We start from the raw sequence: 15,160 nt of genomic DNA, 5'->3' as shown, positions 1-15,160 counted from the left end.
GACGCGGCAGGGCTCTGATGTCAGAAGCAGCCTGGGGCTGACACCTGTCTGCCACACACCACATCAGGCATGTCAGGGGAGGAACCCCGCTGCCCTGTTCCCTGGACTCCACATCCTGGGGATCAGCAGAAGCAAGACAAGATGAGCCAGGCTGTTCCACTCTCTGTCTCCTGCCAGTTCTAGTCAGAGTCCCTCCTCCTACACGGGCCAGAGGAGCCAGGTCCCCCTGCCAGCTCGCTGCCAGGCCTTCAGGGTCCCCAAGCCTCTCCCCCAGAGATCTTGACCTGGGAGATTGTTTAGTGTCTGTCCTGGCTTGTTTTATGTCAACTTGACCCAACCTAGAGTCATTTTGCAAGAGGAAATCTCAATTGAGAAAATGCCTCATCAGATTGGGTCTTGGAAAAGCCGCGGGGCATTTTCTTGATTGATGATTGGTGTGGGAAGGCCCAGCTCACTGTAGGTGGTGCCACCCCTGGGCTGATGGTCCTAGACACCATAAGAAGGCAAGCCACAGGGAACAAGCCAGTAAGCAGGACTCCTCCAAGGCCTCTGCTCCAGTCCCTGCCTCCAGATTCCTGCCCTGCTTGAGTTTCTGCCCTAATTCTCCTCTGGGATGGAAATATAAGATGAAACAAACCCTTTCCTTCTTTTGGTCACAGTATTTAAGATCGTGTCTGAGGCCTCACAGCCACATATGGTATGAGAGGGCTGAGGGGCAGCTATAGAGAGGTCTCCCATACACACACACACACACACACACACACACACACACACACACGGCTTGAAGCGGAGTGGGGGGGGATAGTCACTTTCCTGACCAGGTGCCTCCATGTGTGCCTGCTCTGAGAATCCACATCTTCCCCTAAGAAATCCTGAGTCACCAGCCTTCACCCCATGGGAACCAAAGCCTAGCTTCAAGCCCCCCCACCCCACCCCACCCCACCCCACCACCGCTTCTGGTCCGTGGGTGTGGCTCTGTCGGTAGTGCTTGCAGAGTATGTGCAAACAAAGCCCTTTGCTGTATAAACCAGGTGTGGGAGAGGGATGTCATTCTAGCTTGTTACCCCAGCACTGGAGTGATGGAGGCAGGGGCTCAGGGTCATCCTTGGCTACATAGTTGAAGGTCTAGTCTAGGATATGTGAGAGGAGAGGAAAGGGGAGAAAAGAGGAGGGAAGGGGAGCTCAAGAAATGGGGTGCCGGGTAAGAGTCCTTGCTGGGCAAGAACGAGGACATGAGATGGAGCCCCCGGCACCCCAGCAGATGATGGCTGTCTGCACCCACAGCATTGGGGAGCAGACACAGGCAGATCCCAAGAGCCAATGGCACAGCTGAGGTACAGCCTTCTGGTCCGGTGACTGACTGATTCAGCAGAAAGCCAGGGAGGCCAGAGGAAGACACCCAAGGCCTGGCTCTGGCCACTGCGTGCCTGGACATGGCCACAAACACCACATACTCTCACACACCACACACACACACAAAAGAAAGGGAAAGAAAAAGAGACATCAATCTGAGGCTCTGTGGCACAGGCTTACAGGTACTCAGGAGGCTGAGGCAAGGGGATCATCATGAGTTCAAGCCTGAGCTGCAGACCAAGGCGGTATGAGTAACTCAGGGAAACCCTGTCCTAAAATAAAAAGTAAAAAGAAGTAGTGAGCTGGCTCAGTGGGTGAATGTGCTTGCGGCCAAGTCTGAAGACCCGAGTTTGAATCCCGGAGACCCACATGGTGGGAGGAGAGACGACTGCAGAATGTTGTCCTCTGACTTCTATACCCACACGCCCCAAATCCTACATACACATACACACAAATAATAAACCTAAGTTTTAAAGTTTCCTCAGTAAAAAGAGCGTGGCTACAGGTGTAGCTCTGTGTTAGAGGTCCTGCCTAGCATGCCTGGAGCCTTTGGTTCAATCCCACAGAGAAACCACAGAGAAAACCAAATAGCTCTGGTCTTTCCTGACAGCATTTGGGAAACAGAGTCAGGAGGATCCCTGGGTTTGTGCCAGCCTGGGCTACCTAACAGGACCTGTGTCAACAACAACAAAAACCAAGAGCCAGAAATGTAACTCCGATGCTGGGGTGCTCCCCTAAGGCTACACCAAGTCTTGGTTACCAGAGACACGTCAACCAGGAGTAATACAAGCCCTCGTGAAGTAGAGGGAGGATCGGAAGTTGAGAGCTATCTTCAGCTACATAGAAAGTTCATGGCTAGCCTGGACTACATGAGACCCAGTCAACAAAGGAAATAACACTACAGTCCACCCAGCCCATCTCATAGGGCCACTGTGATAAGACATAAGGTCAGTTCTCAGCATGTCACCTGTCACGAAGCCTGGTCCTGGCTTTGGTTTGTCCCTGACAACCTTCTGTTTGCAAGGCCCTTTCTCTAATGCCCCAGCCAAGCCTCCATCGTCTCCTCTCCCTCCCCTTCCCAGTTCACACTCCCTGCCCCAGCAGCCTGGTCTCCCCAGATTTTTTTTTTTTAATCAGCCTCAAATCAAGCTGGAGCCGGATTCCCCTTGGCTGGCATGCTCTGGGAAGTGAACACTTGCTTGTCGGTCCCCTCTGCTGTCCACCTCGAGGAGTCCTGCTGCTGTCCTTTGCCTGCCTGGGGTTCCAGGTCTCTGCTTGCTGACTTGCGAGCCCTTGGCTGTCCAGAAGGGCCTACCCCCCAACACAGCTGGGCCTTGTGCACATGGCGGACCCAGTCACAGTGCTCCAAGTTACGTCTGAGAGATGCCTCTTCTCCACACCACACCTCGGGGGGAAGCTGAGCTGGCTGCCCAGAGGCCTCCTAGATGAAAGTGTCTGGCTGTTCGGCTGGTCACCAGGAGCCTCATTAGCTTCCTGGACCACAGAATGGAGGTGTCGGGGCCTGCCAGGCTCAACCCCTGGGATAGCATTAGTGCGGCAGGACCTGCCTTTCCCCTCGTGAGGACCGTTGCCTGTTACTGCCTGGGGAGAGGGAGGGTCTGGAAGGAGGTGAGGGAGAGCCAGTGAAGGATCTAGGGAGACAACAAGCCTGGTGACTGGGGTCATTGCACAGAGGCTGGAGTAGAATGGGTATTAAGGGCATCCATCTTTGGTGGCATCCATCAGATCCCGGAACCTTCTGAACCTGCCAGGTATCACTATCTGTCCTGTGTGCCAGCTCCCTGCCTCTGAGGCCTCTGAACAGTCAAAAGTAGGTGCTGGCTTACAGCATGGAGACTGTGGCTAACAGGTAGGGAATGAAACAATGCCCCTGCCTCTTCCAGGACTCCCACCACACACACACACACACACACACACACACACACACACACACACTCTTGGCTTTCTGCACAGAACAGTGAGGATTCCCCCAATCTAGCCTCATTAGCTTCCTGGACCACACAGAATAGAAGTGTCCAGACCTGCCAAGCTGGACCCCAGAAATAGTATTAGCTATCTGTCTCCAAAAACTGCAAAGCTCTGATCTCACCCCCAGGTCCTGTGGGGACTGTATTTGCTGCTGAGATGACCAATCAGCTGGGTGGAGATACCCCGACTCACACCTCCCAGACCCCAGAGCCATCTTCCCTCCAGGTTTCCAAAATGCAGTCCCGGTCCAACCAATCATAGGCACTCAGTGGCTCCTGAGGATCCAGAGCTTCAGGGCAAGGAGCAGGATCCTGGTGCAACCCTCTATGGAGGGCCAGAAGGGCATATCAAGGTCGACAGAGTGACATTACTCTCAGGGTTGGATTCAACAAGGAGGAAATCTGAGTCTGAGAGGGGAAACCAAGACAGCACAGGAGTGGTGGGACCTGACCAGATGTGTGAATTCAGAGTTGACACCAAACAGACTCCCTGCAGGGTTTATTTCCTTCTCCACATCTGATTCCCCTGGTTGTACAAGGCACTGGCAAAAATCCAGAAATACTCAAAGGGAGAAGAGCGCCCTCCCACGAGTGTGTCCTGCAGCCTGGTTACTTTTTAATACCAATGTAACACAATCTAGAGTCAACAGGAAGTTCTTAAATAGAGAATTGCTCTTGCCAGACTGGCCTGGGGTGGGTGTGTCCACGGGCACTGCCTTGCTTCATGATTGAGCCAGGAGGGCTCAATCCACTGTGGGTGGTGCCATCCCTGGGCTCTCTATAAAAGCTGGCCAAGCATTAGGCAGTGTGTGAGCCAGTAAGCAGCGGTCCTCCATGGTTCCTGCTTCAGTTCCTGTCTTGACAGTGCTGGACAGCGACCCGGAAGTATAAGCCTTTCCCTCCTCTGAGTTGCTATAGGCCAGTCTCTAGCATCAAAGAAATTAAACTAGAATACCATACCATCTTGCCACCTGCGGTGAACGAAAGACTTGGGGACACTTTGCTTGTGTGGAGTTTCTAGATTTGTCCTGCCATCTATCCCTGGCATGTTTGCTCAGTGGAGCGGAGGTCACATTGTCCCCTGAAGGGCTTCTCTATCCCAGCTATGTCTAGGAAGCAGATTGGGAGCCATGGGAAAAATCAGTCCGTGATGGGACCAGGCTGGCGGTCAGCGGCAGCAGCCAGCTCTCTTGGGGGGCTGCGGACGATTCACTTCAGCCAGTGAGGCCTTCAGACGGTCTTCGTGCATCTTAAGTGACCTGTGTGACAATGTCCCCGAGTTATTCCTCCCTCTGCAACATGGAGGGAGGGCTGGGGGTGGGGTGGGTGGGGGATGGGAGGCTCTCTCCCACCCCCTCCGTCCTCTATTCATATGACAGTGGAGAAAATGGGACTGGGATACTGTGTCCTGTCTCATTTTCTGGCCCCCGGGGTGCCAAGCAATATGTGTGCGCAAGTGGACATGCGCGCGCATGCGCACAAACACACACAAAAATCACTTTCCCGGGCTTGAGCCTGAGCTGAGACCTAGGTCACGGATGGACAATCTGTTCCCTTGAAAGCCCAAACTGAAGGTCAAGAGCAAACCCGGAGCTGGGAAAAGTATAGCCGATGATCTCTTGTAGGGGCCGCACATCTAACCACACGCCAGGGATGCTGGTGGACTCTGATACCTACCGTTCCTGGCACCCACCTCAGCCTGCCACTGAGCCCCCAGAGAGTGTGAGGCCCTGTATAGAGAAGGGCGGAATGCTGATGGACCCCTCCCAGATGACAAGAAGAAAACAGATGTAAAAACAGTCTTCTAGAAAGGCACGGGCCTGAGACGGGGAGGGGTGGGCCCAGAGAATAGAGTGTGAGGAGATGGGAGACAGAGACTCAGAGTCAGAAGGAAAGACTCCACAGGGCAGAAAGGCATTGCAGAAAGTGCCCGCTGTCAGGGGGCATTCAGCATTCACGCAAAGTCGTGAAGGTCACTAGAAGGCTAGGCGGGACCCTATAGTCAAGAGAGGGTGTGTTACAGCCGCGAGGACGGAGCACGGGGTCAAAACATGGGACCTGTAACCAGGGTCTTCCTTGGCCACTCCCTGGAGAGGGCAGGGCTGCCCCTGAGGACTCTGGGAATAGGGAGGCACTCACCGAGCCAGGTTCATCATGGGCTCCAGGATGTTGTGTCCCAGGGCCGCGCTGCACTCACCGAACGAGATGCCCAGCTCCTGCGGGCACACAGTGGCCTGAGAGGCCAGGTCCAGCCTGCCAGACCTCACCAGCCCCCTGCCCACCACCCACCCCTGTGTCCTGTGTGCAGGACACAGCTAGAGATGTCCTCCAGACTGGGAGTAGAAGACAGACGCACTGCTCAATTAGGAGAAACATGCAAGAATTCTCCTCAACGTGCAGGATTTGTTTGTATGTTTTTCTAAAATACTCCTGGGCCTCCCTTCCCTCCCTTCCTACAGTCACGGGATTTTGCTGTCTTGAGGCTGGGGAGCAGGTTAAGAGGCCACTTAAGGGAGCATCTAGGTTCCGGGTTCTGGCCGGTGGCTCACCACGCACGACCACTTCCGGTGAAAACCCCTCACCCGTTCTGCTCCAGTGGGTGCCACATAGAGACACGCAGAGTTCCCTCTCTGACCCCACAAGACACCCGCCCCCCAGCACGCTATCCTTCCTAGTAAATGCTGGCCTCTCACACAAATCTCCGAGGTGTAACTGCGGAGCTCAGCCAACGCTCCTAATGAATAATACTGTGAGGAATAAATAGCCTCCTGCCCCAGTGGACGCGTCCTGGGGGCGGGAGTCAGCTGTGCATTTTCTAGGAATCCTTAATCCTCAGCCCTCTAGCAAGATTAATTATCAGAGAAGGAACTCGCAAAGGGACAGACGGCTGTTCCAGAGGGCATATTTCATCTGCCATCCTGGGGCCAGAATGGTGAGTCACAATCATGAGAAATGAATCAACATGGAAGCTTGACTAGAATTTTAAGGACTGTATGTATAATATATAATATATGATATGTAATATATACATTATATTTTTTATATATGGTCTAGAGAATATAGATATTAGGGAATATAATATATTATATTTATTAATTATATAATTAATATATAATATAATTAGTCGTATATTATATTTATTTATATATTATATAATATAGGGGATATATACTATATTATATGTAGTATATATGTGTATTTATGTGTGTATGTGTGTGTGTGTGTATATATATATATCCTGGCTTTTCTAGAATGTTGTTAAATCTCACTTATAAATAATAGTAACCCTGTCTGGCAGCAAAGCTTTTGATGTTGCTTTCCCAAGGAAAAACATCTGAGTCTTAAAATAGAATAAACAAGAAGGGAGTATGTTAATTAGAGACCAGAGATAAAATTAAGACTTGATTGGGGATTTCAGTGACGCTTTTAAAACTGTTTTCACTCCGAGAGGTTTTATACGTGGGTTGAGGGATGTGTGGGAATCTGCTAATTCCACACAGCGCTCAAGGTGGCGCCTGCCGGGCACAGCCTGGATTTGAGCCCCCCGGGCGGTGGCTGAGTGGTCAGGCGCAGCCATATCTGTGCCAGCTAGGCTCTGCCAAAGCAAGCACAGGAGGTGCGGGAAACCCCGTTTCCTACAGGGAAGCACAGGATGCACGGGACACCCGTTTCCGCGACGTCCCGGTACTCACCTGGGCGAGACTTCTGCCAGCTTCGGTGGGCACCTGCCTCTCCTCCTCACAGTCCATCTTGTTTCCCAGCAGGACCATGGCCGCTCCCTCTACACCTGCATCCTGCACAAGAGATATGTGCGTCAGGGGATGCCAGCCCCAAGGTAGAAGCTTCTAGAGGCTTCTAGAGGCCGTCCTCTCACCTGGACCCTCTCTTTTTTCCTTTCTGCTTACAAAATACTTCTCCTCTTTTAATGGCTAACCTCGTGGACACCTTCCCCGGAAGCCTTTCTGGATTGTTCTGCCCACCCTCTGGAAGAACAGCAAGGGCTCTCGAAGACTGAGCTGTTTCTCTAGCCCCGGAATTGCCGAATCCAGAATTCAGCACAAGCCCATGCAGAATCCTGCCACGGAGATTAGGTCTGTGGGGGATGGAGCTAAACTTTGATAATGGGAATCCCACCTAGGAGGCATCCCAAGCTGCTAGTGGGATACGTGAGCGCTCTGTCTTGGGAGCCGTACTGTGTGGTTGTGGTTTCTCTGTCCTACGGGGCTCCTAGTCTGTCCGCCCACGTGTTCCTCAGCTGATGGTGTCATTCCTACGACTACTGTGGCATTTGTAACCCTGGAGGAACCAGGAATGGGGGGTGGGGGGATTCCAAGCTTCCTCTTGGTCCCAAAACCTGGGCCAGCCTGCAGTCCCGAACAGACCCACCTGCAGACAGTCCAGCCAGTAACGCACGTGGGTGAAGCTCTCCTGGGAGGTGACGTCATACATGAGCACCACCCCCTCCGCCTTGCGAAGCAACTGTCGTGTGAGGCTGTGGTACCTGCCCGAAGGGTCTGTGTGAGGACACCACATCCACAGCCCGAGGACCCCCTATGTGCCTCCCCGCCCCCCGCCTCCCCCCCCCATCCTAGGGGTGGACTTTGATGTTTTATCTAGAACAAGTTTTCAGAAATAGAAAAGCAGAGTCAAACCTCTATGCCCCTTAAGTTTTCTGTTACTGTGGGTCCATGGCTTATATGGAAGACCTGCAATCTAGGAGGTTGGTCAGGGAAAAATCACCCAGCGTCTGCCCCAGGGCTGTGCAAGAGTGAGGGCACCAGAACTCACATCCTCCCTCCTGATTCCTTGACTCTTGGGTATGTGAGTCTTATTGCTTCAGTGGGGACAGACCTTGTCCCCTGTCTGTCACTGCTTGTGGGCTACCCTCTCCTCCCATGAGCCCAGCCCAGGTCCCTGTCCACTGGTGGTGACGGTCTAAATACCTCTCTTGTCCAGCAGTGTCCCACAGCTGCAGGGCGAAGGTTTTGTTGTCTACCAGTAAGTTTTTGACCCGAAAATCCACTCCTAAGACACACAGAAGAGACAGACAACCCAGGATAACTAGCTCCAGATGCCCCAGGTGTGTGCCAACTCCAGATGTCCCAGGTGTGTGCCTACTCCAGATGCCCCAGGTGTGTGCCTGCTCCAGATGTCCCAGGTGTGTGCCTACGCCCAACCCCAGCCACAGAAGAATGGGGGCCCAGTCCTCGGCTCCTCTCTGCTCTCCAAAGAACCCTACAATCAAGTGTTACACCAAGCAGCCTTCCTAAGGTGGAAAAAGGACCCATGGGGCTTGTGCCGTGCGGGCTCTGGGACCAATCAGCTTCCTCCACTGAGCCTTCCTTTCTCACCAGCAAGGTAATCTGTAAAAGACCTGCAGTGTAACTATGCCTAAAGGCTCTGCAGCGTTTCTACTGGGTACAGCCAAGGCGATTACGTTTAAGATCCCTCCACAGGCTCTGGAGTCCCAAGCCCCACTCTTCCCTGTAGCCAGAGCTGCAGACACATTTAGATCCTGGAACAAGGAGACAAGAGAGAGGATCTGCGCCCCTTCCAGCCAACCCCCAGCTGTCAAAGAAGCCTTCTGGATGTGGTCAAGAATGGGGGAGGGGAGGCTGGAGAGATGGCTCAGCGGTTAAGAGTCCATACGGCTACTGCAGAGGACTTGAGTTCAGGCCCTAGCACCCACATTACGTGCCTCACCAGCACCAGGTCTAGGCTATGAACCCCTTTTCTAGTCTCCACAGGCACCTGCAGTCACATGTGCATACCCACGTACACACAGACACACTCAAAAAATAATAGAGAAAAAAAAAGAAAGAATGGGAGGGGTGCTCTGTCCCTGTCTGCACCCCCTTTCCTGCAGGGCCCACTGCAGTCTGGCGCTCCTGACATCCACAATGTCAGTGACAGATGTCAATAATGACCCCATAAGTGCATGCTAGTGGTTCACACAGACCCCTAGTCCCCGGCACCAAGGGGCCTCCTGAGTAGGAAGTGGTTTTCTTTACAGCCCCTTTCTGAGGTTCTCAGGAGCCCAGGACTACAAGATCTTGAGACTGTCACATTCAGCTGCACACTGGTTGGGCCACCCACTAATGACTCTCGGCCATTCCTGCAACTGTGAGTCCCCCCCACCTCATTTCTGCCCCCTCATCTACCCACAAGAGAGTCTGGTGTGCCCCCAAACTATTCAGCCAAGCCACACAAACCTTCAGATATGCAACGTCTGGTCTACTGGTTCAAGCGGGACAGCCCACACACATCCGCAATGATCAAGGGCAGAACCGGGCACAGAGGTCGGGCTTTCCCCGGTGGGATCTAACCCCTGAGGTGAAGTAGGTGGCGAGCAGGAGCAGAAACCTTACTAGGATTCAGTTCTCTGCCATCAGAAGGGACCGCATTGAGAATCACACATGGAGAGGTCAGAACACCTGGTATCTGTGTCCCCAGCCAATGGCCTCCAATGCACTCGGCAAGAATTCTGACTTTTCGAGAGGGGATCGGATGGAGCGGGGAACACCTGGCTCACCACAGGTGCAGGCTCACGCTGTCCTATGCTGTGGAATCGTGTGAGAAACACAGAGCATCATGGGGCTTGGGAGATAGCTCGGGGCTTCAGCACTTGCCATGAAAGCCTGAAAGACGGGTTCAGATACCCAGAAACCCACGTGATTGCTGGGTGGGCGTGGCAGCCTTCGAAGGAAAAGACAATGAGCAAGATTTGATGAGAAAGATTTGATGAGAGACTCTGTCTCTGTGAACAAGGCAGAAGAGCCATGGGGGGCCTTTCCCAAAATCACACGCCTCCACGCGGACACATGAGTGCACACACGCAAACATGCTAACACCCCGGCCTCAGGGCAGGGGCAGATCTGTGTGCATGCGTCTTTCTTACCCCTTCCCTTCGAGCATCAGCGCTAAATCTGTGTGTGACTCTCAATAAACTGCCTCCTCCTGAAAGCCAGTCCTGAGGCAAAGCCAAGCATCCCAGCTCCACCTGAGTGAAGTCTCAGAACGAGCCCTTGACTGCGTTCCCACAGAGGCTGACTGATCTTCCTGCCACACGATAAGAAGGTGTATAGGTGGTTTTGATTATGAACTTGACACCATTTAGAATCACACAGCAGAGGAGTCTCCATGAGAAACTGTCTAGAAAAGGTTGGCCGGTGGGCATGTTGTGTGAGACACCATGACCAAGGTTGGCCGGTGGGCATGTTGTGTGAGACACCGTGACCAAGGCAACTCTTCTCTTTTTTTTTTTTTTTGGTTTGGTTTTTTGGATTTGTTTTTTTCGAGACAAGGTTTCTCTGTGTAGCCCTGGCTGTCCTGGAATGCACTCTGTAGACCAGGCTGGCCTCGAACTCAGAAATGCGCCTGCCTCTGCCTCCCAGAGTGCTGGGATTACAGCCACCACCGCCTGGCTCAAGGCAACTCTTCTAAGGACAACATTCATGGGGGCGGGCTTACAGGATCAGAGGTTCAGTCCATTATCATCAAGGCATGGTAGCGTCCAGACAGGCATGGTGCAGGAGGAGCTGAGAGTTCTATATCTCCATCTGAAGGCTGCTAGTGGAAGACTGACTTCCAGGCAGCTAGGATGAGGGTCTTATGGCCGGCACCCACAGTAACACAACTACTTCAAGGCCACGCCCACTTCAACAAGGCCACACCCACTCTGACAAGACCGCGCCCACTCTAACGAAACCATGTTCACTACAACAGAGCCACACCTCCTAATAATGCCACTCCCTGGACCAAGCATATACACGTAGGCAGGGAAACCCTAGAGTCTGACCTAGGCCTCTCTTATAACAGGGGCGTATTAAGCCATCTGCTTGGCACTGAGTCTTAATTAGCCTGGAGCTTGGCGCTGACATGGAGACACACCACACCACCTTTGACCCGCTCCTAGGAGCCACTGAACTATCACGGTCAAATATTTACTTAAAATACACGAAGGATGGCTAATATGGATTGAGTGTAAGACACACGCCAGGTGACGTGCGCGAACTTGCCACCCCTGCAGGAAGGGGGAGGCTACTCCCATCTCCGCAGTCAGAAGTGGGAACTAGAGAGAGCTGGACCTCAACTGTTCACGTGCAGAGGCTCACGGGTAAGGCCTGTGGGCTAGAGAGATGGTTCAGCAGTTGAGAACGTTGCTGCTCCTTCAGAGGATGCAGGCTCAGCTCCCAACACACACGACTGTCTGTAACACCCTTCTTCTGGCCTCTGAGGGCATCAGAAATGCCCACACACATAAAAAAAAAATTAAAAAAGAAGGGCATTCAGAAAGCAGAGGCAGGCAGATCTAAATGAGTTCAAGGTCAAGCTAGTCTATATAGTGAGTTCTATTAAAAAACAAACAAACAAAACAAAAAAACGATAAAACAAGGGCTGGAGAGATGGATCAATGGTTAGAGCACTGACTGCTCTTCCAGAGGTCCTGAGTTCAATTCCCAGCAACCACAAGGTGGCTCACAACCATCTGTAATGGGGTCTGATGCCCTCTTCTGGTGTGTCTGAAGACAGTGACAGTATATTCACATATATAAAATAAATCTTTTAAACAAAACATGAGGCTTGGCTGGCATTAAAGTCTTTCTTTGGTCATTAGGCACCTGCCCTCAAAGTGCACTGTGAGTCCCTGGCTTAAGCCTTTTCCTTCTCTACCCCCACTCCAGCCCATCCTGATAGAGTCTCATGTAGGCCAGGCTGACCTCAAGTTTGGTAAGTAGCCAAAGATGACCTTGAACATGTGACCCTCCGCCTCCACCTCCTATGCGCCAGGACGACCACAGAACTTCATGCTCCATAAGCCAGTGTTTTATCTCTGAGGTTCCTCTTTCTCTCTTGCTTCCCTGCAGCAGAGTTTGGCTCCAGTATGTTTCCCACCACAATGCACTGCCTTGCCACCGGCCCAAAGGCAACAGGACCAGCTGTGAACCAAAACCTCCCAACTCTTGAGCCAGCCAGAGTTAAACCTTCTGTCTTTATAAGGCAATTGCCTCCGGGGGTTGTGATACAAAGCAGACAGAGTTCATAGCCCCAGTAAGTGGTAGTGTTGGGATTTGAACCCACGCCCCTAGGGTCCTAACTTGCCACACTCTGAATACATTCTATAGAAGACACCCAACTTGGTGATCTCCTGCCAGGGCACGCAGGCAGACCTGGGGCATGTCGTGAGCCGTCTAACTAGGCTCTGTAGGGAACAGCCTACCGTGTGGGTGGAGACTGGCTTGTTCACACTCTACTAACACCAGCACCTAAATTGCACGGTGCTTTGCTCTTGTGGTGCATTATAAGCTAACTAGATCAATGCAGGGAAAGCAAATTGCCTGTAATTAGAGGCGATTAGCGAAATGCTAAGATTATGCCCATATAAAATAATGCCTCATGAAGGCCTGTGGCCAAGGCAGAGCCTGCTGCCACATCTTCTCCCAGGATGGCCCTGGCCCAGCCTCTTCTCTCCGCTGCTACCTCTCCCCAAGGGGCCTTACCTACAGTGGCTGTCAGCCCAGTAGCAAAAGCATCATGATGTAACAGGTGTAGGAATGAGGTCTTGCCCACACTGGAGTCCCCCAAGAAGATGACATGGTAGAGGTAATCGGGGTCAGCTTGAGGCTTGTCAGCAGGGAGGTCGCCAGGGGAAGAACTCGGTTCAGCCTCCCGTAAGTCTGTTCTCGGTTCCTCAGGCCTGCTCTCTGCCTCTGGCTCTGTGGGCTGAGTGGCATCTGACATACTCTCCACCTGAACAGGCATGGACACGGGCCTGGGCTGGGCTGCCGACTCAGCCAGGGTGAGGAGAGCTCGTGTGGTCTCTGGGGCTCCCACTGCAAGCCCAGCCCCACCCCCCAAGATGGGAGAGCCCCTCGGAGGAGACATTTGGCCAGGAGCAGGGGCTTCTATCTCAGCAGGAGGCTGTGATATGTTAGACAGGGGATCATCTTGCTGGGATGATTCTGTGTTCCTGGTTTCCAGGCCATGAGCTTCACTGGCCTCTGCCGAGCCGGGCTCCTGCTGGCCTCTCTCTCCTAACTTTCCTTCCTCAGGCCTGAGCTGCTCTTCGAGACTCTGGGGAAGGTGGGTAGACGGGCTATCCACACTAAGGACTTGACCGTGGGCTTCTTGGAAACTCCTAGGATGACTCTCTGGCCTAGCCAGGTGTGCCTCATCCTGCACTGGTCTCTCTGTGTGCACTTGGTCCACAGACTCCAGGCTCAGGAAGGGTTCTGTGGCTTCCTCAGGGAGATCTGTGGTTCCCTGGGACGCTAAGCCCAGCTTCAGGTCCTCCGCCATAACCTCGCTCTCTATGGGCAGTTTGGCTGGATCAGGTCCAGACCAGAGGCTCTTGTCGCCCAGATCTGGAGCCTGGGTCTGCTTTCTGGACGCGGTTGGGGACCGAGGAGGAGAAGAGAGCCCGTGAGCAGGAGGCTCCGCCTCAGAAGGAAGTAGAACTCTGGAAGCTGCTGCCTCAGCATTCCCAGACTCCCCAGCCAGGGCTCCTGGAAGACTCCAGAGGAAGGGGCCCTGGGGTCTGGCATCTAAGTCAGGGGTGTCCACAGGCTGCTTAGAGATGACGTCCTGTCCATCCTGCCCCTTGGGGTCCTCCACCCCTGTTCTATCTCTGGCACCACCAGGAGACACCCCGGCGGGGCTTCTCGGACCCGGGTCTGAATCTGAGACTGGCTCCTGAGGAAACTGCAGAGCAGACACCTTGGAAATGGAGATCTGTCTAACAATGCGGGGAGTCTGGGGGGCGGAGGTGCCACCCGGGCTCGGGGGTGGGCTCCAGCAAAGCCGCAGGGTTCTGTGGGAATGGTCTTCGAAGCTGCCGAGGAGCCGGTCCCAGTCATCATTGTCCCCAAACAGCTCAGGCAGTGGGGCCTCCTCTGTGGGGTTGGCCTGAGGGTCTGGGGCCTCCTTATTTTCCCTGGGGACACTGGGAAGGAAGGGGGAAAGTGAAGGTCTGGGGAGTACCAGTTAGTGGTATCCCCTAAAACCTGGTCACTTAACCCCTGCTGTGGCTAGCTTTCTTCCAAGGATGGCTGAGAGCGCCCCCGTCCTACTCTGTACCTCAAAATCCACAAGAAACCTCACCTCCAGGATGCTCTGAGCTGTTTCAAACAGAGCAAGTGCCTGACTGATTGGGAGCTGTGTGTGTGTGTCTGTGTATCAGTGTGTCTGTCTGTGTGTGTGTATATGTTTGTGTCTGTATGAATGCCTGTGTTTGTGAGATATGTGTATGTATGTGTATATGTGTCTGTGTATCTGTCTGTATGTGTGTGTATATGTGTCTGTGTGTCTGTCTGTATCTGTGTGTATCTGTCTGTCTGTCTGTGTCTGTGTGTGTCTATGTGTGCATGTGTGTATATGTATGTATGTGCATGTGTGTGTCTGTGTCTGTGTGTGTGAATGTGTGTGTATGTGTCTCTGTGTGTCTGTGTCTGTGTGTGTGAATGTGTGTATGTGTCTCTGTGTGTCTGTGTGTGTCTATGCATGTATTTGTCTGTGTGTATGCATGTGTCTGTGTGTATATGTATTTGTCTGTGTGTATGCATGTGTGTATATGTGTCTATGTGTGTATGTGTGTATTTGTCTGTGTGTATGCATGTGTGTATATGTGTTTGTGTGTGTCTGTGTATGTGTCTCTGTGTGTACATGTGTATACGATGTGCATGCATACGTGTGTCTGTGTGTGTGCATGTGTGTATATGTGTCTGAGTATGTCTGTCTGTGTGTCTGTGTCTGTGTGCATGTGTGTATATGTGTCTGAGTGTGTGTGTGTGTGTGTGTGTGTGTGTGTCTGTGTGCATGCA

At 52.8% G+C, this 15,160-nt stretch overlaps 1 protein-coding gene across 3 annotated transcripts in view; it reads right to left on the bottom strand.

Moving 5' to 3' along the window:
• Positions 1-3,825: 3,825 nt before the first annotated feature.
• The window catches only part of Rab44 (RAB44, member RAS oncogene family), a 34,059-nt gene continuing 22,724 nt past the window's right edge, over positions 3,826-15,160 (bottom strand). For all 3 annotated transcript variants that reach the window (XM_052164021.1, XM_052164022.1, XM_052164023.1), the window contains 6 exons: positions 12,842-14,283; positions 8,285-8,366; positions 7,728-7,842; positions 7,034-7,135; positions 5,481-5,557; positions 3,826-4,600 (listed from right to left, as the gene is read on the bottom strand). In XM_052164021.1, the coding sequence (XP_052019981.1) occupies positions 4,510-4,600; positions 5,481-5,557; positions 7,034-7,135; positions 7,728-7,842; positions 8,285-8,366; positions 12,842-14,283 (1,909 nt within the window). In that variant the 3' untranslated portion in view covers positions 3,826-4,509. The remainder of the gene's footprint in view (positions 4,601-5,480; positions 5,558-7,033; positions 7,136-7,727; positions 7,843-8,284; positions 8,367-12,841; positions 14,284-15,160) is intronic.

This window comes from Apodemus sylvaticus, chromosome 19 (genome assembly GCF_947179515.1).
Source record: "Apodemus sylvaticus chromosome 19, mApoSyl1.1, whole genome shotgun sequence".
NCBI lineage: Eukaryota > Metazoa > Chordata > Mammalia > Rodentia > Muridae > Apodemus > Apodemus sylvaticus.
Note: the sequence above shows the minus strand (reverse complement) of the source record. Positions and strands in the feature narration are given on the sequence as shown.